This window comes from Borostomias antarcticus (genome assembly GCF_949987555.1).
Source record: "Borostomias antarcticus genome assembly, chromosome: 1".
Classification (NCBI taxonomy): domain Eukaryota; kingdom Metazoa; phylum Chordata; class Actinopteri; order Stomiiformes; family Stomiidae; genus Borostomias; species Borostomias antarcticus.
Window position 1 is genome coordinate 14,386,334 of NC_140234.1, and position 24,446 is coordinate 14,410,779.

Genomic DNA, 24,446 nt, shown 5'->3' on the forward strand with positions numbered 1-24,446 from the left:
CCGAAAGGTGAAACACTGCACAGGACTGACAAAGGGAACTCAGGGGAAAACTACAAATGGGAGGAAATTCACACAAGGCTAATTTGAGATATATTTTGTCTTCAGCTTGGAAAAACTCACCAGGACTGGGTTGCACCAGCTGATCGTAAATTCAAACTTAGCGTAGTTTGAACTTAAGTTCTAACTTAGGGTGGAGTTTACATCCTACTTAGATTTTTGGGTTGCACCAGCTGAAATAAGTCCAACGTAGGCCTAAGTTATAACTTAAATGTTACACCTAGCCCTTAGTAGGTGTAAGTATTCCGTTGGCATAATTTTAATGGTAGCCATGGTGCTTCCTCGAGAGAGATTTTGAGGAGGATCATGAAGAAAACGCTATTCCACGGCGTTTTCGGTTCCCAAGAACCCTTATATTAAGGATCACTGACCTGCTAGCAATTGACATCCAGCATGGTACTGGTACCCAATCATGTAAAGTACACAATCATGACAGGTTACACGTACAGGTTGAACTTGTAGCCTATAGCTAACGTTAACATGTTACTGTACATTAAAAATGACTATAACGTTAGCCTACACAGCGATTGATTAGGCTAGCCTACTTGAATTTCCGAAAGGATCACATATATTGTGGTTAATTATACTGCAAATAGGACGAGTTGCTATCGCCCACTCGCTACAAGTAGGTTAATCAATAGGCTATAATAAACCATAGCCTTTTAAAACCATTTGGTAAATAGGGGAAAAGGATTATTCTTGCTTGCTTCACAAACGGAGCGACTGCAATGTTGACAGCGCAGCCGGCCTGAGCCAGGTGGCGATGATCGGCTAAGACAGCAAAAACGTCTTGTCTTTGAAATCGAAAGTTGAACATGTTTTTGAATGATTTTTCACAGTGCCCACCCACATCCATTGTATGACCTAAACGGTGGTAGAGGAATTATCAGACTTTCTCAAAAGTGCTAGTTTTGTCAACGTTTTGATCTGAACCATTGTATATGATCATAAGTAACCTTAAAACAAGGCTAAACATGCATTTTCCCTTTACTACTCCTTTAAGGTGGAACTTAAGATGAGCTGGTGCAACCGGCTGCTGGGACTTTTGAGTGGGGCTGTGAGGGGAATTCTGAAACGTTTTGTGGACGGTCGGCTAACGCCTTTCTAAGGCATCTGAGAGTAGCGCCCACAGCCTGCTGCAGCCTACGAGAGGGAACGTTGAGGAAAAGCTGCAGACACATTTAACGACAGATCGTTTCTTTGTCATTTATTGTCACAATAAATCCTCAAATTGGGAGCTATGTGGAATGTGGTTTTTAATGGTTTTAATATAGCCTAGTACACAATGAAATATTGGATGCTGCCCAGATTGCTGTCCTACAGTATGTGCTGGTTAATGAAATAGAGAAATGGAACGTCTCCTTGCCGCTGTAAATGTTATCGCATAACGATGCTTTGTACCAGTTCATCACTGTTTCGCTCATTATTGACCCTTTGAATACGACCGGCAAAATGTTAAAAATATTTTTTTTATAAAAATAAAAAAAAGGCGGCTGTAGCTCAGTTGGTAGAGCGGGTCGTTCAATGATCAAAGGGTCAGTGGTTCGAATCCCGCCTCCTCCTGTCCACATGTCGAAGTGTCCTTGAGTAAGACACCTAACCCCAAATTGCTCCCAATGAGCAGGTTAGCACCTTGCATGGCAGCTACCGCCATTGGTGTGTGAGTGTGTTTGTGAATGGGTGAATGAGAGGCCATTGTAAAGCGCTTTGAGTGCCGCTAAGATGGAAAAGCGCTATATTAGTGCAGTCCATTTACCATTTAATAAAAACGATTAAAAAATCTTTATAAAATAAAATAAAAAATCCAGCACTTCTCACCTGAAAGCTGAAAACTATGCTTTCTAGTATTATAGTGAAAATCCAATTAATATTTGAAATGCTGGCACTGTACTTACTGCACTGAAAGGATTAGTATATGTTCAAATTAGGAAAAACTGATTTTCCTTTTGGTGAATTCTTCAACGTCGCATTGACATTGAGGCCCCTGAACTAACTACTATCTGTAGTGGAAAACAAAGCAAAAAAAACAACAAAGCGAGCCAAGCCAAGTCAAGCTGAGGTGGTCAAATGCGGTGGACAAGTGGACGTTTGTAACGCTGCAAACCGAGTTGGAACAACAGCTGTTAGAGAAGCCCTGATCAGCGAGACGGGGAGGAGGAGGAGGTGGGGGGAGGAGGAGGAGGAGGAGGGAGGCCAGACTTTTACAAGCCTGCTTGTTGCGTCTCTCCTTTAACCATCAGCTCGGCTCAGCTCCACCAGGCAGCTGTAGGGTACACAGTGTACTTCTGGGGTTCTGGCAGCCCAACAGTACACAAACGCGTGAACACACAAACACTAACACAGATCCACACAGACACTACAACTCCTTTTAAGCTGAGGTTTCGCTTCCTGGCATTGATTATCCTGTCGCTGACTGTTTCTCTGTGTGTGTGTGTGTGTGTGTGTGTGTGTGTGTGTGTGTGTAGTAGGCCTGCACAATTAATCGTGAATTAATCGAAATCGCGATTATGACCTCCGCAATTAACTACTCGCAAAAGGCCGCAATTAATGTGATTAATAATTTTGCTTTGAATTGAGTGTGCTAGGACTACACGGACGAATCACAGGCACTTATGCTGTCTGACCAATCACATGCGTTCCCACTGAGTGCGCTGTGCGTAGCAATTTCACTGAGGAGACAGATAGCAACAGGTCAAGACAAGTGTCACAAGAGTACCTGCAGCCGTGAGTAGTGAAAAAATGAAAATTAGGTCAGTGAGTTAGTAGCAAGAAAGGGATCAACGTCCGTGATTTAGGATTTTGGTTATTATATATTAATATTATATATTAAATATTAATCGCAATTATTAATAGCAATTACCATTTTGAAGCAAATAATCGCAATTATTATCTTTTGTCATAATCGTGCAGCCCTAGTGTGTAGGCCTGTTTTGCTCATAGCTTGTGCATGCACGTGTTTATTTCCTGTGTGTGTGGGAATATGCTCTCTTCCTTCTCCACCAACACCTCTGTTGTGGAGTTTCTACACACTAGTTACTAGGGATGTGCACGGCTAACCGAGTACTCGAGTACCCGAGTAGGCGATCTGCTAGTCGGAAAAATAAACACTACTCAGTTAATCTAAAGGTTATACAATATGGCATGTTTGGCCGTGAAAGCGCGCATTTCTGAGCGCCTGTGCCCTTTTTCAATTGTTACCAAAGAGGATAGAGCGTTGGCGGCTGCCTGGAGAAAAGCGCTGTATACGGAGTCTTTTTTCGAGCACTCCGACTTTTTGAAAACATTGCCATCTCAACTTTTCAGAAAGGCAATGCCAACATCACTGCGGCTCTTTCAGGCAACCAATGATCAGATATTAGAGAGGGCATGACTCTTCAACTGTCTGGGGATCCCGGGGGACCCCCTGTCTGGCTATTCCGTACGGAATATCTGAAAGTGCACCAATCGTAAAAAATAATAAATGCAGCCAGCTGTCAGGGGCAGTGATGACTGATTACTAGTGACTACTGTCTAGCCAGCTAACTGGTTACGTTTTAAAAGCTATATTTATTTACATGGACACAGTTCTTGGGTGCAAAGTTACATGGTCACGAAAACTCTGCATAGTAGGCAGTGGTGTGAGTGGGCTTTGTACTCTGGCTCCACGCAGCACTCCCATCATTTTGCGGTAGGCTAATCATGTTGGTAATGAGCCCTGAGGTGGTGCTGAAAAAGACAGCAAGTACCACCACAGGTCCATGTGTGTATCCTACTCCTATAGTTTTCCAGCCTGCTATAAATAAATATTGAATGAATAGGCCTATTGTTCAATAAATCTATTTAGTTTTTTTTGCATGGACATTTCTCTGATGAAGGCTTGACGCCGAAACATCCATTAGGCTATTGTCCAATAAATTGGAAATAGGCAGTGAGTTCCGCGGTTCTTCTGCTTTTTAGATAACGCTAAAAATTCATTCAGTTGTTATCCGGCATCGGCAGTAAAGGCTTGGTTTAATACTTAATTTTGATTAGTAAATTAGAGGTCTGGTTGCATATTATATTGTAGGCTTAGAGTTTTCAGAGTAGCCTAACGATAGGCTTAATAGGAGCTGGGCAGTGCATCCACATTAAAAGGCTGCGTTTTTCGATTCCAATAGCTTCATGAAAACTTGGTTGTGGGTTATTCAATCTGATGGTAAGTAATGCATCCAACCACACATCAGCTTTTAAATATGTTTATTTGCAAGGACATGGAAGAGACATGAAAGCACCGCCACGGTAATGACGGCGGAAAAAAAAGTTTTCCCCTCCGAGGGGCCGGGGTTAAATACGCTGTCTGGACGGTATCTTTTTTTGAGTAATCAGTTACTCGAGTAGGATCAGGTTAGGTTACTCGGTTTTAAAATAAGTCGAAATTCCCATCCCTACTAGTTACACACACACACACACACACACACACACACACACTGCCTCCACACGTACTCAGGCCTACAGAAGCACACACCACCTTGCTTCACACAGATACAGGCACGCACACACCCTGACCCTACCTCCACACATACAGATGTGGGAAGTTAGAAATGTCACATGCTGCAGCATTTCACGTCGCGGTATTTGGCAGGGAAATCCCGTTGGAAATCTCGTGGGATTTCAGACGGGTGTTATTTCGTTTTAGTGATGCACCACCGCCAGGTGGCGTCTTTGATTAGATTTAGCAGGCTGGGCTCTGTTTTTCTCCTATAGTCTACGAATGAAGCATCATTAAGTTTCAGATTCTTTAATTTAAATGCTCTGTTGTAAAGCACTTTGAGCTGAATTTATCTGTATGAAAGGTGCTATACAAATAACGTTTAATTGTTATTATTACCTTGTTCTCAAACACATGTTTTCTCCATCTGGATGTAATTTAATTATTACGAACACCTATATCTAGGCCTACAGTAGCCTATCTATCTCGGTAACTGACGTCGGGTCAAGACGTGGTGGCTGTTAGGTCAAATGCGCAAAATAACAGTATTGTTAATATATTTGTAAGTAAAGATATGGTGAACGTGGGGGTTTTGGGTTTTGTTTCTGGAACGCATTCAACTGGTAGGCTACTCGTAAACCCCGGAAGTAAATTTGAAGACGGGGCACCAGCTAATGTAGCCAAGTCTGAGCGCAGTAGGCTATATGGCTTCAGCACGATACAAAGAAAAAATAAGCTTGATCGACTTGTGGATCCATACAAAATTGACATAGTCGCCATGAGTAAAGATCACTCATTGCCAATCATATCCGGACATTAACTATCTTGTGCATAGATAGCGGCAGGTTTGACAGTGAGTGCCTTCACATGCACAATATACACAATATTTTGTTATTTGAATGATCTTGAATATATATATATTCAAGATCATTCAAATAAGAAAATATCCTGTATGTTTTTATTTATTTATACCGGCCGCCAGTCGTTCCATGAACGGCTATAGGGAATGCGCAGTTTCGCGCTGGCTACAGCCTATTATATGCACAGTTTCGCGCTACGTAGGCTATTATAAATAAGTATTATTCATTGGGGGAGCTTGGACTCGCTGGGGACTGGTGGAGAGACGCAGAGCCTCCCCAGACGCGACATCCTCCAGTTGGCTGAAGAGCTGCGCGCTCTGGCGTCCTGGTGAAGACAAGCTGCAGCAAGAACAGAACTGTCTACCAATGCATGAAGTGCACCATAGCTGTCTGTGAGAGGCTATAGCAGAGGATATGTGCGAAGTGTATTTGAGCTGCCGCCTCAACCGTGCGTAAGAGCAGAGCGCATCAACTCGTGTATAGCTACAACTAGTAGCCCATAGCCATTAAAACGGCTTATTGTTTTATTCATATATCAACTAGATAATTCGTTAATAATGGTTGAGACATGAATGTAAAAATGATGTTTTATTGATGAAAAGGGTAAAACTGAAAAACATGGAGAGTCATTGCATTGATCGATGCAGTCCGTTCAAATAGGCATCAAAAGATAAAGTAGGCCCATTTAAAATGACCAATTACATCTTCAAATCCCTTCTAATCTTGGCCTTTGATAGGGTTTTTTCCCGCCCTACTGCCAATTATATCCGAACATTAACTATCTTGTGCATACAGAGCACAAACAATGAAACAATGAAACGAAAAGATTTCCTGTCTGTCTGTGGCATTCGCTACCAGCAAACACTGAAAATCCAACTGGACCACTCCAATGAATGTTGAACGTAGCCTACTTTTATTCTTTAGGTTTTACAGAATCGGCCTACAATGTCCACACATGCCTGCGCCATCTGACTAGCTCGTCACTCGCCAGCGAACCTGGACTAGACTATTGTAACACCCCCCCCCAATTCTTTTATATTCAAATAAACTGGATGAACCGGTTTCCTAGCCCTGGATCGTGGGGAGGGGGGTAGCCTGCGTTAGCGGGTGCTTTGCCATGACCGGCCATTGAATTCGCTAGTTTGATTGATAGATGGATTTAACGTCCAAAGTAGATTGTGCAAGTATTGTATAGGCCCATGTGTAAGAGATGAATGGTTGTAACCATGAACTCAGCCAGAGGTAGGCCCTACTGTAGATTATCAGCATTATCACCAGTCTCAATTTATGTTTTCCTCTAGGCTACGTGTTGCCATTCATTTAAACCACCATCTCATCTAGACTACTTCTGTTGCTGCATTTTTACATTTATGCTTTCATGATTTTAGAGCGCAATCAACATTTTCCAGGATTCCAATAAGTCCATCCATTCATCCAACTTTGTGCTGCGCGCAGCGCAGGCTGGTAGCCTACTGTCAAGGCTCACGACTGATGCACTCCCTTAACACGTCTCAACTCCCCAGACCATCAAGAGAATTTCAATATGAAAGACCTTGGGATTCCAGGAGTCAAGGCCGTTTCAGACGGGGAGCGACATTCCGCCTGCGTTCTCGCTCGGATCAGCGGGGCACGCACGCGTCCTGCGCGCAGCGGGGAAAGCTGACTACAATTCAGCTCTTGTCGCGGGCGGGCGTGTGCAGCCTAGTTCCATATGAGAACACTCCTCGGTCCAATTCCGTATAGTAGATCCGCCTGTGTACTTTCAACGAGTGTATTATTAGACATAATATCATAATAATATATATAGCCTTCAACAACCTCCTGAGCTGCCTGCCTGATGGTCTCAGGGCTAAAGAGACCGCGCGTCGTTTTCCTCACCCTAACTATTGGCATGCTATCAATGAAAGAAAATACATGTAAATAAACATGGTTTGAGGCTATTGTTTTTATGTAGGCCTATAGGTTAAGCTATTTGTGTTCATAAGGTAACGTCATTGTAAACGAAAGTAGCCTATAGCCTATATCCAATTGACTGGAACCAGGGGGTTTGACAAAAGTTAAGAGGCAAAATAATTTGTCTTGACTGCATTCAAGATGTATCTTTCACATTAAAACTACATACAAAGCTGACCAATAGCATTAGAAAGATCTCTTCGAGAGCTTTCATTTCACCTGTTCATTCTGCCCAAATGTCACTCGCGCACCCCTGCAGCTATTATCATGTAGCCAGTAGATATGCTAAGAAAATTGCATATGTTTGCAAACTAAAACAAGTGAACACAATTTTACATTCGAAAAATGCTTATGAGACCATTATTTTACTTATATGGGGCAAAAGTGGTTTCTCTTCCTGCTTCTGCCTAAGCCCTCCACAATACAACGGTGTCATGTTTTACCGAAGGAGAAGTGAAGAAGACGGTAGCTAGCAGTAGCTAAAGCAGTTAGCTAATGTTAAGATCATTCCTCTAGCTGCTTTGCTGCTAATGCGAGTTTGTCTCCGTTCCTGCCCGAGAAACAGAAGTTTAACTAATAGCATCAAAATCAAAATAGCTACAGGAATCAACGTTGTAAAGTTAGCTATCTGTTTTTTAGCCACCGACAGCTACCGTTAATATTATGGAAGCTGCTGTCGTGAGCTAACTTGCTATCACGGTCTTATCGTGCAGCTTCACAGCCTGCTATTAGCAGACAGCACTAAAGTTGACAAAATCACACTTGCACATCATTAGAATTCCAACCATTTATATGGGATTTATCATTCAACTAAACATGGAACCTGAATACTACCTGATATTTCAACTTGCTGCCATCAGTGATCGGCGCGTCTGCTTGTTTGAGTCATGAATATCTTACGCAGTTACATTCCATGTGTCCCAAAACTGTTAAATCATTCCCCATGTAGTTCACTATGAGTCGCACTCAATACATCCATGGTAATAGGGAATAGGGAGTGAGTGAACCATTTCAAACACATCTCTGGTCATCTCCGTTAGCCATCTTACTCGTCCTGATGCCATGTTCCATATGAGAACACTCAGTCAGCCTAATGTATTAAACTTCTACTTGCCCCGACAGTTAACAGATATAGACCCGGCGACAGTTACAGAGATAGAAACTATAAATAGATAGGCTTTGTTTGTAATAATTAAATTACAACCAGACAGAGAACAAGGAGTTTGAGAACGGTAGGCTCATCTAATGTGCGAGATGAGCTACAGCAATGGGTCAATGAGTAGTATTACTGCGCCCCTATGGGCAGGCGAGCGGTGGTGCGGAATGCCGTAAAGCGCCTGTTAGAATACCGCGGGTCAAGTTACATTCTTATGTTCCCACATCTGTACATACACACACACACTCACTCACTCACAGGGCTGGGTTAAAAAAATCGATGAATCGATTCTGAATCAAATGATGAATCCCCAAATCAATCTTTTATTTAATGAATGAATGAATAAGTTAAGGAATGAATAGTTCATTCATTCATTCAATGATTCATTCATTCATTTTTGGAAATCAGTATCGATACCCAGCCCTAGTATTGATGTGTTGCATAACTTGGCAGTCATGTAATTAAGGTTACAGCTAAAAAAAAACAACAGGTTTTAGTAACACTAACCGAATCGATATTGAATCAAATCAAATTGAATCGTGATAATCGATTCTGAACCTTGTGAATCAGAATCGAACCGATTCTTGAAATTCGAATCGATACCCAGCCCTACTCACTCACTCACTCACTCACTCACTCACTCACTCACTCACTCACTCACTCTCACACACACACACACACCCTGGCTCTACTGCCACACACTGCAGGCTTACGATTTCCCAAGGACACCGTGTTCTCAGGAGCACACATTCACACACACACACACATGGTTCACAGTAGCACACATTCACACACACATACACGCATTACACAAACACACCCACACACAGCTCACAGGAGCAGACATGCAGGCCTACATCAGACTGAGCTGGGGTGCTGGAGATGACGGAAGACCGTATCTCCCTGTGGTCGCGGTGAAGAGGAGGTGGTCTGGATGTTAACAGACTGGAGGAGAGGAGGTGGTCTGGATGTTAACAGACTGGAGGAGAGGAGGTGGTCTGGATGTTAACAGACTGGAGGAGAGGAGGTGGTCTGGATGTTAACAGACTGGAGGAGAGGAGGTGGTCTGGATGTTAACAGCCTGGAGGAGAGGAGGTGGTCTGGATGTTACCAGACTGGAGGAGAGGACGTGGTCTGGATGTTAACAGACTGGAGGAGAGGAGGTGGTCTGGATGTTAACAGACTGGAGGAGAGGAGGTGGTCTGGATGTTAACAGACTGGAGGAGAGGAGGTGGTCTGGATGTTACCAGACTGGAGACGGGTCCAGAGTCAAAGACTAAAAGGGAGATTTCCAGTCTAGGAAGTTAATTTGGAAGAAATCAAGGGGAGGAAGGACTAAACCAGCCAGAGATTCTGAATGATTGCACATTTCAGAAATAATGCTGAGCTTTCACTTCACTCATAAAGAGTCCAAGTTTCGGTTTGTGTATTTGAGGCCAGCCTATCAGAACGCAGGGGTGCTGCCGCTGCTGTTAGAAGTGGTGCTGTCCTGGATCATGTCCAGTCGGGTAGTTAAATTCTTGCCCTCATAATGAGGCTGATATAGTGGGACCATCACTCTCTCTCTCTCTCTCTGTGTCTCGTGCTCTGTCTCTCCCTCTCTCTCTCTCTTTCTTCCTCTCACTTTCTTTCTATCTCTCTATCTCTCTCACACACGCAACTACAACTGTTCTTCGGTGCTGCTCCCTAGTCATGAGTTATTTGGACTGAGTGGTTGCTCTCACGGCACAGACCTGTGTGTGCGTGTGTGTGTGTGTTTAGGAACACTGAACGCTTGTTCACTTGAGAGACAAAAGCCGCAGTGTGTGACTTTCCTCATAGCACACACACACTGACTGACACACACACACACACACACTATGTTTAGGACACACGCACACATACTGTACACAAACGTTCCTCTACACAGATGCCCTTCATATACATGGGTAAGCTGTCATACACCCACGCTCTCTCTCTCTCTCTCTCTCTCTCTCTCTCTCTCTCTCTCTCTCTCTCTCTCTCTCTCACACACACATACACACTCTCTCTCTTTCTCTCTCTGTCCCCTCACACCCTCCCTCTCTATGTCTCACACAAAAACACACATAGTTCTTTTTAGATTTTATCTGGGCTTCAGTGGAGTAGAGTCATGGGGTCTCTCTCCACTTTGATCCTTTCAATTCAATTCAGTATGCTTTTTTGGCATGAATGTCAGATGAACAATGTTTTTTTTATTTTTTTTATTTAACCTTTATTTAACCAGATAAAAGCATTGAGATAAAATCTCTTTTACAATACTGACCTGGATGGTCAGTATTGGTCATGTTGCCAAAGCGTCAAGAATACAATTCAATAATAACATGAGAAAACAAATTAAGTATATTCAGATATAGATTAATTAAGTTAACTAACTAAATAGATAGAAAAATAGGTCATAAGATCCTTTCTCTGACAAGAGGGTTCTTCCCGAGTCAGACACACAACACACTCTTTCTCACGCAAACACACATACACACACCTGTACGCATACACTTTCAAATAGAGGTGCATCTCAGAAAATTTGAATATTGTGTAAAAGTCCATTATTTTCCATAATTTAATTCACACAGTGAAACTTTCATGTATTCTAGATCTATTACACAAAGTGGAATATTTCAAGCCTTTTCTGTTTTAATCTTTATGATTGTACAGTTTGTTCAGTATGTTTATTTATACACTAAATACTTGGTCAGGGCCCCTTTTACACAAATTACTGCGTCAACGTGGAGCGTGGCATGGAGGCAATCAGCCTTTAAATATTTAACTACATGTGTAATGAATGTATAATGTGACGACTCCCAGTCCCCTGGCTGGGGGTTGGAAACAGGCTGGGTCTTTTTCTTCCCAGTCCAGCAGGTGGAGTCTGGGAGTGGCTCCTGATCAGGTGCACCTGGCGTAGGTGTGCCTGGGTTATAAGGGCCATCCAGGAGCAGAGCTCTCTCTCTCTCTCCCCAGGAGCACCTTAGTTTTGATTTAGACTTTTGGTTTACACCTTGCAACATCCATCTTCACCATACTGTTGTCTTTGCATCCATACATTACACTACACCACTGATATACTGATATTCACATCCCATACTAATTGATTATTGATTATTGTTTGTATGATTTAAGTAGCCAAGTATTAAATATTCTTAACAGTTTGCGTTGGTAGTGTGACTCCCCTTTTTGTTGCGACTCTACGAGCTGGGTCGTAACAAAAGTGGGGGCTCGTCCTTTGTGGTTGTTAGTTTGGTTTTCTGTGCGTTGTTGTTCTGGGAGTCGCGCTTTGGTGAGTTTTCGGTTTTCTTGTTTGTGTTGCGTTGTTTGCGTTTGTTGTTTTATGGGGGGGGGAGTTTAGTGCTATGCTTTAGTAGGCTACTATTTTGCTATTGCTATTTTTGCGATTGTCAGGAATAGTTTTGGTTGGGACCGTCTTCTTTGTTTACTGGTTTGCGTTTGTGCGTCGGCGGGTGGGTCTATACGGCTGGTGCACTTTGCGCTCTGCTACCATTCCCCTGGTCAGGCTAAGCAGCGATTCCCCTTTGGGTTTCGTTGAGGGGGGGTTGTAGTGTTGTGGCGAACGCGGTTAGAGACAAAGTCTCGGGAGCACGTCCCTGCTCCGGGCGGGTTGTCGGCTTGCCGATCGCTCTTCCCCGCAGCAGCGGGTTTTAGTGCATAAATACCCGCCGTTATGTGGTCACATGAAGACTAGGGGGGGAGATTAGATAGTTTTCGGTAGGCAGTTAGAGGGGAAGCGCATTCTGCGTTGGCTGTGTGGATTCGGCCGCTGTGCGTCACAGTACGTCAACATGTGATTGGTCCCTGGTTTTGCTTTGGTTCATTCAATAGTTTCGTGTGGTTAGTTCATTCATTGTTTGGTCGCTTGCTTCGGGACGTAGGTTGTATAACAACCTGCATATGTGACTTTCGGTTAGTGATATAACATCGGGTCATTATGGCTGCTGTCGATGATTTTTTGTCGACTCCTTCGGAGTCCGGTTTGGCTGAGTTTACCAAGGATCAGCTTATGGATATAGCGAAGCACTATGGTATTGCTATTAGTAGCAGTAGTGCTCGAGTTAAGGACAGCCTAGCAGCTGCTTTGGTTGATGGTTTAGTGGCTAAAGGTGTTATTCGTAGGAAAGACGAAAGTGGGGATTGGTTTAGCGCATCGGGGTCCGGGTGGACTTTTGAGCAGCATAGAGAAATGTATTTGTTGCAAACGGACCGTGAAAAGGAACGTGAATCGATGCAGTTGGAACGTGAGAGATTACAAGTTGAGCAGGAGAAGTTAAAACTTGAGGCTCGTCGGCTCGAGCTAGGTCAGCCCGGTAGGCCCCAGGGGGGTGTGGCCATGCCTGGGGGTGCTGTTAACCTGCTCCCTGTATTTGACATTAGGACGAGTTTGCGGCTCGTTCCAACCTTTAATGAAAAGGATCCGGACACGTTTTTTGCATTGTTTGAGCGTGTAGCGGAGGCTGGAGATTGGTCCGACGCAAACCGTATTCTAATGTTACAGTGCGTTCTTACTGGGAAAGCCCAGGAGGCTTTTTGTTCATTGGCCCCAGAGCCTAATCTTACATATGCTAAAGTAAAGGATTCGGTATTGAAAACGTATGAGTTGGTGCCGGAAGCATATCGTAAGAGGTTTAGGACTTGGAAAAAGGGCGACAAGCAGACCCATTTGGAGTTTGCTCGGGACTTGGTGTGTCAGTTTACTCGTTGGCGCACCTCGTTAAAAATTACCACGTTTGTGGCTCTGTGTGATCTAATGGTGTTGGAACAGTTTAAGGATTCAGTGCCTGGGGGCGTGGCAACTTATGTGGGTGACCACAAAGACGTTAAGACAGCCCTAGAGGCTGCTGCGTTGGCCGACGATTATGTGATCACTCACAGAAGTGGTTATGAGCCCCGCGCTACGGACGAGTGCTCTCGCCGTGGCTCAGACCGTCCTCTTCGCTCTCCGAGTAGGGGAGGAGCGGGGATGGAGCGTAGTTTGCCTGCAGACTAACCGCGTTTTGTCGTTTTTAGGTTGTCCCTGCCTTCTGTCCTCCTCTTGCTTCCCTGTCTGTTGTCCTTCTCCTTAAATTGCTTCTCAGGTGCCGAGTTGCTGGAGTGCGGTCTGCGGGCTTGTGAGGTGGGGTTTGGAGGTTGGGAGGTTTATAGGATGCTTTGTGTGTTTGTTTTGGTCTCGGGGTTCCTTTTGGGGTCCCCGAGTTTATGGGGGGGGGTGTGACGACTCCCAGTCCCCTGGCTGGGGGTTGGAAACAGGCTGGGTCTTTTTCTTCCCAGTCCAGCAGGTGGAGTCTGGGAGTGGCTCCTGATCAGGTGCACCTGGCGTAGGTGTGCCTGGGTTATAAGGGCCATCCAGGAGCAGAGCTCTCTCTCTCTCTCCCCAGGAGCACCTTAGTTTTGATTTAGACTTTTGGTTTACACCTTGCAACATCCATCTTCACCATACTGTTGTCTTTGCATCCATACATTACACTACACCACTGATATACTGATATTCACATCCCATACTAATTGATTATTGATTATTGTTTGTATGATTTAAGTAGCCAAGTATTAAATATTCTTAACAGTTTGCGTTGGTAGTGTGACTCCCCTTTTTGTTGCGACTCTACGAGCTGGGTCGTAACAATAATATATGGAAGTTTCACTTTTTGAATTAAATTATAGAAAATAATGAACTTTCCACAATATTTTAATTTACTGAGATGCACCTGTATATAGTCTCCCTGCCCTGTTAAAATTTTAAGACAGCTAATCAATACTATGTAGTAGTTGCTCTGTGTGTGTGTGTGTGTGTGTGTGTGTGTCCGTCCGTGTCCGTGTCCGTCCACCTCTGGAAATCATAGGGAGAGAGACATAATCTAACCGTTGTATTTCTTGTGTTCCCGTAGCCCAGAATGTGACGGTAGAGGAGATCCTCTCTACCTACAGACAGGCCTGCCAGAAGCTCAGCTGTAAACCCATACCTAAAGTGCTCAAACAGATACAGGTAAGTTTTACACACACACTAATACACTAGGCATAACGGTGTTTCCTGTGGAACTGATCTCTTGGTGTGGTGGTGTGTGAAAAAAAAGAGTCTGATTTCGAAACGGAAAAAGCGGGGGATCGGAGACCACCCTTCTTCCTCCCTTGTTCCTCTCTCCTGTCCCCTTCCTTCTCTTCTCTCCTCTCTTGCGCTCCTCTCAACAACCTCTCTCTCCTCTTCTCTCTCACCTGTGCCTCCACTCTGTGCCTGTGCCACAGTCCTGTCCTCTCCTACCACAATCCCTGCCTCTGCCTAAAAAAAAACTATTAACTGAAGAGTAGGTCTATAAAGATGGCCTAACTTATCTCGTAAGGCTGGTAAAGTCCTAGAGCTTAAAATGTAATTAATTACATGTAACTGGACGGGATAAAACAGTAAACCCACACAGGCACTTAATAAATCATATGGTTAATAGACATATTTTAATCAAATGTATTGTAGGTTACCATTATAACAGCAGCTGTAGACAAATAAATAAAAAGGTAAGCTAGTCTTTAAACATGCCTAAATAATTAGTTGCTTTTTCTGTTATTTTGATTGGTACATTTTAGGTGGCTGGAGGAACATTAACGCAAGCTAGTGTTAGTTCAGCCAGCCAAAAAGACGGTCGCATAATCCATCGGGCAGCGCTGCGCCTGACTCGCACGAAAATTGCAGAACCTACTCGCGCTTGTGGTTTATGTCTCCTTGACAACGCTCGCTTGAAGGGCTGACAGACAGACAGACAGCAGCGCGTAGCTCAAATGGAGCAGCTCCGCTTCGGCTCAAACTACGTTACGTAACGTTAGCAACACAAGGCCAATTTATCATATTAATTTTTTACTTGTCCGATCAGACAACTGCATGAGGCATTCCTCTTGCCCGAACAGAGTTTACTGGTCTCTGGGAAGCGGGCAAAACTGTTAGCCTACAGGTAGCTTGCCTTGTTCCTGAATCCCCCTGATGTGAATCATGGCTAGCCAGCAATAACCTAGCCTACCTGACTGGTCTCATCATTCTCCTCTCTCTTCCTCTTCAAAAATTGTTGTATGCCCATCTGGAAAATTGTATTGATATATTAGGTTATAGAATCCGCTAGTTGTCATCAGGGAATTATAAAACCAAAGGCTTTACCAACGTGCTTGAGATGGGCAGGAGCTGTCGGCACGTCTAACTGTAGCTATAACGGCACTTAGATTACTAACATAAATGTATTTTAGACAGTAGGCATTTTGAGGAGTAGGCCTAGGTGCCAGCACCAGAGTTTGGCCCAATTCAAACACTGGTTAACACTATGGTAATATTTGAGCGTCAATAGCCTACCTTTCTTTCGTTGTAACCTCATGCCGCTCACTGAAGAAAAAATCACTTCACGCGCCGATTCTTCCGATCACCTCAGAAAGGAGCAGCATGGAGCAGAATGGAGCGGCACAGAGCGCGCGGCCTATAGGCTCTTAGTCTTATTGAAAATAAATAGTCCTAATGTGGGCGCGACAGTGGTTTTGAAAGTGCATTTAGGCAGAAATATTTAAAAAGTTTAAGATTTTTAATTTAAGACTTTTATATATATATATATAGCCTCATTTGTATTATTGTTTTTTGTATCAAATGTTTGGTGTGGCGGCAAGGACCTTACCAGCGGAAACGCTGCATAAACACACACACAGTACTCCCCCGCATAGACCCCTGCATCAATCTCAGAGCTGGATTACAACTGGACCTCTGAACTCTTCAGCACCTCTCCATCATCTGGAACTACATAATCACCTCTGGCAACCAATCAGATGACTCCTGGCCGCCTGAACCTGTTGGCTCAGCCTTCATAGGGGAAATCGACGGCAGCCAATCAGTGTAGATCATTTTCCTGGCAGGATGTTGTCGTTAATCTCATGTTTTTGTCAGTTAATTAATTTTAGTTGCTGTGGGTTTGCTTTATCAGTTTAGTGTTAATCCCCTGGAATAAGCAGGTCTTTAAGATCTAATATCAAATGACTTGTTTGTTTAGGTTATATTCTGCTGCTTCTATAGCCTCTTTCAGATATAAATCCCAGAGCGTTGCTGGATTAATTTTTCCGGCAATGCTGGCGGATTCCCCCGTTCACATTTGCAGCCCATTGCCTCAACATTGCCGGGTACAGTGTGCTCATACTGTACATGACATTACAATCCCGGAAAGGCAGAATATGATGTCTGACTCCAGCAGGCAGCAGGCAGAAGACACTTTGTTTTGAACAAATTGGCAGGTGAACAGATCATATCAACACTGATAATTGTAAACAGCTGATGTTACAGTGAACTAGGGCTGCACCTAGCAATTAATCTACTGTAGCGATTATTTTTCAGATTAGTCGATTAATCTAACGACTAATTTAACGATTATTTTAACAATTATTTGTTATTGCTCGATAAATATAACACTTAATTTACCCAAAATTAATGTAAAAAATGTTTATCCGCTCGTGTGCGGATTCTATCAAGCTTTTTGCCTCACGCATGTTTTGAGTTAAACATGAATGAATGAAGACTGCCTAGTTCACCTCAGGTGACCCCTGACATCTGCAGGGTTATAGGACAGGACCACGGTTCATTTGATTGGTTCATTGTCCTCAGACCACGGGCTTATTGGTCCAGACCAGTGACTGATCTGGTTGTATTTGTGTTCCGTGTGAAGGATGACGTTGTTGTTATTGTTTACCTTCAGCCTGCGCTCTCTGCCAGCAGTGTGTGTAAAAAGTCACTGACTGTTTCTCAGTGTGTGCCCTATTTGTCGTGTGTGTGTGTGTGTGTGTGTGTGTGTGTGTGTGTGTGTGTGTGTGTGTGTGTGTGTGTGTGTGTGTGTGTGTGTGTGTGTGTGTGTGTGTGTGTGTGTGTGTGTGTGTGTGTGTGTGTGTGTGTGTGTGTGTGGCACACAGGCACGTGGGTGTGTATGCGTGTCCACCTGGAAATCTAAACAGGGAACAGAGAGAAAGGTAGAGAGAGAGAGCGAGAGAGAGATGGAGGCAGCCTCCTACAGTAAGTTTGTTACAGTTTCCTAGTTTCCTGTCTGACGACTCGTCTGTCTTTCTGTCTGGTCGAGACACGGTAACATTTAAGTTTAGGTAAGTGCTCAGAACTCACTCAGGACCCGCCCTACAAGCTCACGCACACAGAAAAATAGACAGACACACGCACGCACTGAAACATCAACAAAGACTTCCTCAGACTCCAGCTCACTATAAACATGTTTCACAAACATCACTATAGAACATAGACCCCCCACCCTAGAATACTGGTATGGACAAAGCCTTGTTGAATCTTTAAGCAGGTGGGCCTATCCTCTCTCCTGGGCCTATCCTCTCTCCTGGGCCTATCCTCTCTCCTGGGCCTATCCTCTCCCCTGGGCCTATCCTCTCCCCTGGGCCTATCCTCTCTCCTGGGCCTATCCTCTCTCCTGGGCCTATCCTCTCTCCTGGGCCTATCCTCTCTCCTGGGCCTATCCTCTCTCCTGGGCCTATCCTCTCTCCTGGGCCTATCCTCTCTCCTGGGCCTATCCTCTCTCCTGGGCCTATCCTCTCCCCTGGGCCTATCCTCTCCCCTGGGCCTATCCTCTCTCCTGGGCCTATCCTCTCTCCTGGGCCTATCCTCTCTCCTGGGCCTATCCTCTCCCCTGGGCCTATCCTCTCCCCTGGGCCTATCCTCTCTCCTGGGCCTATCCTCTCCCCTGGGCCTATCCTCTCTGTCTGTCTCTTTCTCTCGTTTGTCCTGTCTGTCTGTCTGTCTATGTGTGTGTGTGTGTGTGTGTCTGTCTGTCTGTCTGTCTGTGTGTGTGTGTGTGTGTGTGTGTGTGCGTGCGTGCGTGGTGATGATGTAGACGGCATCCCTCAGCTGAAGCCCCTCCCATGTGTCTTGGTATTTAGAGCAGCTGACACCCCATCCCATTGGTGGAAGGACTCATCATTAGCCTATAGGCCCTCCCGGCCTGCTGTCCGCCAGGCAGGCTGCTCTCTACCCCCTAACCTCCACCCGGGGCCTCACAGGCTATCCAGCCTGGTCCGGCTCTGCTCTGGCCCTGGCCTGGGCCAAGTCTGTAAATTTCCACTGAGGGTCAACTGCCTGTACGCACACACGCGTACATCGTCATCACTGTGTTGGTTGTGCTCTCTCTCTCTCTCTCTCTCTGTCTCTCTCTCTCTCGCTGTCTTTCTCTGTCCCTCCGTTACTCCCTCTCTCTTTCTCTCCATCCCACAATCCCTCTCTCTTTCTCTGCCTCACTCACTCCCTGTCTTTCTCTCAACCTTCCTCACTCTCTCTCTCATCCCACACTCCCTGTCTCTCTCCCACACTGTCTCTCCCACACTCTGTCTCTCTCCCTGTCTCTCTCTCCCTGTCTCTCTCTCTCCCTGTCTCTCTCCCTGTCTCTCTCTCTCTCCCTCTCTCTGTCTCCCTCTATCTCTCTCTCCCTCTCTCTCTTCCTCCCCCCCTGTCTGTCCCCCTACCCACTCAGTCTAGTCCACTGTAGCCCTCCCCTTTTTTGTGCTTAGTCATCCTTGGAAACAGACCACATAGCAGAGAGAGAGAGAGAGAGAGAGGGGGGGGGGGGGGGGCTTTACGGTGGCGTTCAGACGTTAAACTGTTTTTTCCCCCTCTCTAAATGCCGTCCTTATTTAGTGAGCGTGGACTGTACACATGGGAGGAGGCCAGGGGCCCTACAGGCTGTGTGTGTGTGTGTGTGTGTGTGTGTGTGTGTGTGTGTGTGTGTGTGTGTGTGTGTGTGTGTGTGTGTGTGTGTGTGTGTGTGTGTGTGTGTGTGTGTGTGTGTGTGTGTGTGTGTGTGTGTGTGTTTGACGACTGTGTGTTGAATGCGTGCTCCTCAGTATCTTTTAATGCTTGGACATGTGGCGGTCCTGTGTCACATTTCTGCTCTCCCTATAGACACACATTCCCCCTCACTCACACACACACAACCCAAACATCCTGAAGATATGTTCTCTCTCTCTCTCTCTCTCTCTCTCTCTCTCTCACACACACATACACACACAAAACCTATAAGTACAACCTAACGCCTTTAATATTCTCTCTCTCTCTCTCTCTCTCTCTCTCTCTCTCTCTCACTCACTCACTCACACTCATGTGCGCGCGCACACACACACACACACACACACATAGATGCTCACTCTCAAGGTGTAATCGCCAGCACACCCACCCATACATTTGCATACTGTACTCAAGCCTATAGACACACACATGGAGGCTGGCTGACGCATACTCTCCACCATTGTATTGTGTGTGGGGGTGTGGTTCAGAAACATACCAGGTTACCTTTCCATAGTCCTCCACACACACACACACACACACACAAAACCTATAGGTACAACCTAACCCCCTTAATAATATGCTCGCTCTCTCTCTCACACACACATACATGTACATGCACTCTCTCTTTCTCTCTCCCTCTCTCTCTCTCTCTCTCTCTCTCTCTCTCACACACACACACATAAAACCTATAGGTACAACCTAACCCCCTTAATAATATGCTCTCTCTCTCGCTCTCTCTCACACACACATACATGTACATACACTCTCTTTCTCTCTCTCCCTCTCTCTCTCACACACACACACACACACATACATAAAACCTATAGGTACAACCTAACCCCCTTAATAATATTCTCTCTCTATCTCTCACTCACTCACTTACACACACACACACACACACACACACACACACACACACACACACACATACACACACACAAGCACACACACAAACACACAGACAGAACCCTATACAGGGTTAGCATTGTGAGACTATCCTGACCTTCTGTTTCTCTCTGCAGTTAGAACGAGTTCAGTGGGTGGGAGTGCTTGCCTTGACAGACAAACTCCTTCAGCCAATCAGCGTAACAAAACTTTGGCCAAATCCAGTCGGAGGAGCAGCGAAAATGGCTTCTCCTCCAAGAAACTGCACTAGTGCACCTTCTTGCTTTTGTTCCGATTGTGGTTATTGCGTCTGTTTCAGCAATAACTGCACTTATGTGACTGTTTATTCTACTAACGTTAAGGTTGCCGCTCGTTGCTACGACTGTTACTGTTTTGCCAGCAGACCGTATTTAACGCTTTCAACTACGGGACCCAATCAGGAGCTGCGTTTCACTGGGGGGGGGGGGGGGGGGGCGGGACAGTGGTTAGAACGCAGTCCCTGATTGGCCTGGTCACACAATGTGATTTCTGCAAATCGTTCTAGACAGGGGGAAGTCCAAACTGATCTGTGGAGAGAAGCAGAATGTGAGCTCAGGATCAGGATGGTCACAGGATGTCACAAGGCTAATTCAGGGTCACATGGAGGTCAGTCAGTGCACGTCCAACCCAGGAAAGCTTCTTTGCCGTCTCGTGGCTGACGGGATGACTGGCTAGCTGAGTGACAGCTTAGACCTACGCAGTTGTAATTACTTGAAAGTAATTAAGGTACATTTGATTTTTCTCCCAGTGGACTCGTCTATTGGTTTAATTGCACTAGGTGAGAGAAATTAAGTGCAGTCAAGTGTTTAGAGTGAGCTACGCTACGCTAACCCCCAGCAGGGTTTTTCCTGGCTCAGAATGGGTCTTTGGGGGGTGATGCACACACAATTTTGGGGGGAAACCTCAGTTTTATGCCGAGAAGCCTACCAGCATATACAGTATAGGCCTATATTCTTTGCTAATCGTTCTGACTGAGCTCACTTTTCACAATCGCGGGAAATCTCCCAACATGACACAAAATGGATATGAAGCCAAAAAAAACGGATACATGGTCCCCAATTGTGTCTATTAATGATCTTGATTACTAGTGGTCCAAACCATGGACAATGCAAGAAAGAGGGATGGGCTGCACTTGAAACAAGCTATCAAACACATTTGGAGAGGATTTGAATTGCTGTTTTTATTCTCAATTTTTAGCATTTTGGCACTGGTTGATTTTCTTTTGGCTCTGGCTAAAATCTCTTTGGAGGGGGCGTCAAAACCCCTGCCCAGCCAGCGGAGGGTACATGGGAACAGGAGCGTGAGGGGTCACTGATTTCATATCTGCCGTACCAGGTCATCAAGTTCCTGTCTGTTGAAATAGGCTGGGCAGCAGAGAGGTGTGTGCGTGCGCACGTGTAACTGTGTGTGTGTGTGTGTGGTTGTGTGTGTGTGGTTGTGTGTGTGTGGTTGTGTGTGGGTGTGTGTGTGTGTGTGGATGTGTGTGGGTGTGTGTGTGTGTGAGTGTTTGTGTGACCGGGTGAAGGGTGGAATAGCCCTCTGTGTATCAGACATTCCTCCAGTGGTGTAGGTTTCACCTCTAGAAGGAGAACACTCAGAATACTGTGGTGTTATATCACTGCAGAGAATTTGTTACAGTGGGTGAGCATGGATGCGCACGCACACACACACACACACCTACAGACACACACACACACACATACACACACACAGCTTTGAGGAATGTTTAGAGGTGATTGAGGACAGTGCCATGTCACTGTACCCTAGAGAACACACTAATGGATTGATTTTGTACACACACACTCACACACGCACACACACACTCACACACGCACACACACTCACACACAGACACACACGTCTGCAGCTCCTGTTCTTAGGAGCATGGGGTTTATCTCTGTACCCAGTAGGAGTTTTATACCATCTACTTTTCACTGCGCGTGTGTGTGTGTGTGTGTTTCTGACTGTTTCTCTGTTTTCTCAGGAGCTGAAAGATCTGACTCAGCGAAATGAATGCCTAGACCTTAAAGGTAAGCTCTGACATTACTGAGACACATGCACTCACACGCGCTGCTTCTGAGTGTTGCTGATAACTGTGTGTGTGTGTGCGTGTGTAACTGTGTGTGTGTGGTTGTGCGTGCGCACGTGTAACTGTGTGTGTGTGTGTGTGTGTGTGTGTGTGTGTGTGTGTGTGTGTGTAGGTGAGAAGCTGGACTACAAGGCCTGTGAGTCTCTGGAGGAGGTTCTGAAGAGAGTCCAGTTCAAGATGGTGGACCTGGAGCAGACCAGCCTGGACGAAGACGTAAGAGGATCTCTCTCCCTCTCTCTTTCTCTCCCTCTCTCTCCATTTCTCTTACTCTCCCTCTCTTACTCTCCATCTCTCTCTCCCTCTCTCTCTCTCTCCACCTCTCTCTCCATCTCTCTTACTCTCCCTCTCTCTCTCTCCACCTCTCTCTCCATCTCTCTTACTCTCCATCTCTCTCTCCCTCTCTCTTTCTCTCCCTCTCTCTCTCTCCACCTCTCTCTCTCCCTCTCTCTTACTCTCCATCTCTCTCTCCCTCTCTCTTTCTCTCCATCTCTCTTACTCTCCATCTCTCTCTCCCTCTCTCTCTCTCCCTCTCCTTCTCTCTTTCGCTTCCTCTCTCCTTCTCTCTTCTTCCCCTCTCTCCCTCTCTCTCTCTCTCTCCATCTCTCTCCATCTCTCTCTCTCTCCTCTCTGTCTGCTCCTCTCCATTGATATCTTTCTTCTTGTGTCTGCTCCTCTCTTCATATCTTCTCTCAAATCTAAAAAGATCTTTCAAGAGGGACATGTTCTGGTTGGCAGAATGCGTCTCTGTCTCTCCTGGCAGGATGTGTAGCGTTTCTCAGAGTTGGATGATGACTCTGGAACTCTGTGTGAATGTAAACACCATTAGGGAGGTTTGGGTTGAGACACACACACACACACACAGAGGTACAGTCACTGTGGCTTACCATATCCTGTTACCATAATGTTACATCATGTAGGGAGGGAGACACACACACACACAGTAATATGTCCTCGAAATGTCAGTGAGCTCCCTCTCTTAGTGAATCATTACTGGTCATCCTCTCGGTCAGACTGGCCTGGTGAGAGAGAGATGGGTGGAGGGAGGGGGGGAGGGGGGGAAGGGGAGGAGGGGAAGAGATGGAGGAGAGGAAGGAGAGAGGAGACGGTGAAATGAGGGAGTTGAAGGGGCTAACACACGAGCATGGAGCGACGGGCACACACACACACACACACACACACACACACACACTGCATGCAGGGTCAGCTCTGATCTCAGTGGGGAATAACTAGGGAACTGACCGGGCCACCCCCATCAAACAGCTACACACACGTGCGTACACACACACACACACACACTCGCGTATTAGGGTTTATAAGGGGCTGAGATCCATAGGGGAGTGGAGGGTTGAGTTTGGGGGAAGAGACTATATTGAGATGGACAAATGAGAGATGGACTGATAGATTGATAGATAGATAGATACTGTAGATTGATAGATAGATAGATAGATAGATAGATAGATAGATAGATAGATAGATAGATAGATACTGTAGATAGATACTGTAGATAGATACTGTAGATAGATAGATAGATAGATAGATAGATAGATAGATAGATAGATAGATAGATAGATAGATAGATAGATAGATAGATAGATAGATACTGTAGATAGATTGATTGATTGCGCTGCCTATGTTGTGGACACAGACGCAGTCATCCGGGGGAAGTAGATGAGGATGATGCTGATAGACCATGTTGGTCTCAAGACTTGGTTTTAAAACACACACAAAACCAAGTCTAAACAGGGTCATACGTAGACTGCTAGACTACGGATAGTAAATTGCCAGTTTGGAAACCTTTCAAAGTCTAGCTGAGTACTTGGGACTGGAATGAGGAACTGATTAACACTGATAAGATACTGGAAGGACAAGCAATAAGAATTCCAAGGTACCCGTACTTGTTACACATGGCAAATAAATGTCCTATTCTAAAAGAGGGATGGACAGATGAGAAATGGACAGATGAGTTTAAGATGGACAGCAGGATGAACAGGGGAGCAAAGGAAAGGAGGAGAGGGAGGGAGGGAGGGAGGGAGGGAGGGAGGGAGGGAGGGAGGGAGGGAGGGAGGGAGACCAGAGTGGTGACTGGTGGTGATCTGATTTTCTTTTACTGGACAGGGAGGAGTTTCATTTCTGCCATTTCT

The 24,446-nt window shown here is 45.3% G+C and overlaps 1 protein-coding gene across 1 annotated transcript in view; it reads left to right on the forward strand.

The window, feature by feature from the left end:
- Positions 1-24,446, forward strand: part of ppp1r37 (protein phosphatase 1, regulatory subunit 37) — a 62,415-nt gene that overhangs the window by 18,927 nt on the left and 19,042 nt on the right. Inside the window, exons 2-4 of the mRNA XM_084440461.1 lie at positions 14,383-14,480; positions 22,201-22,246; positions 22,418-22,518. Coding sequence (XP_084296587.1) covers positions 14,383-14,480; positions 22,201-22,246; positions 22,418-22,518 — 245 coding nt within the window. The remainder of the gene's footprint in view (positions 1-14,382; positions 14,481-22,200; positions 22,247-22,417; positions 22,519-24,446) is intronic.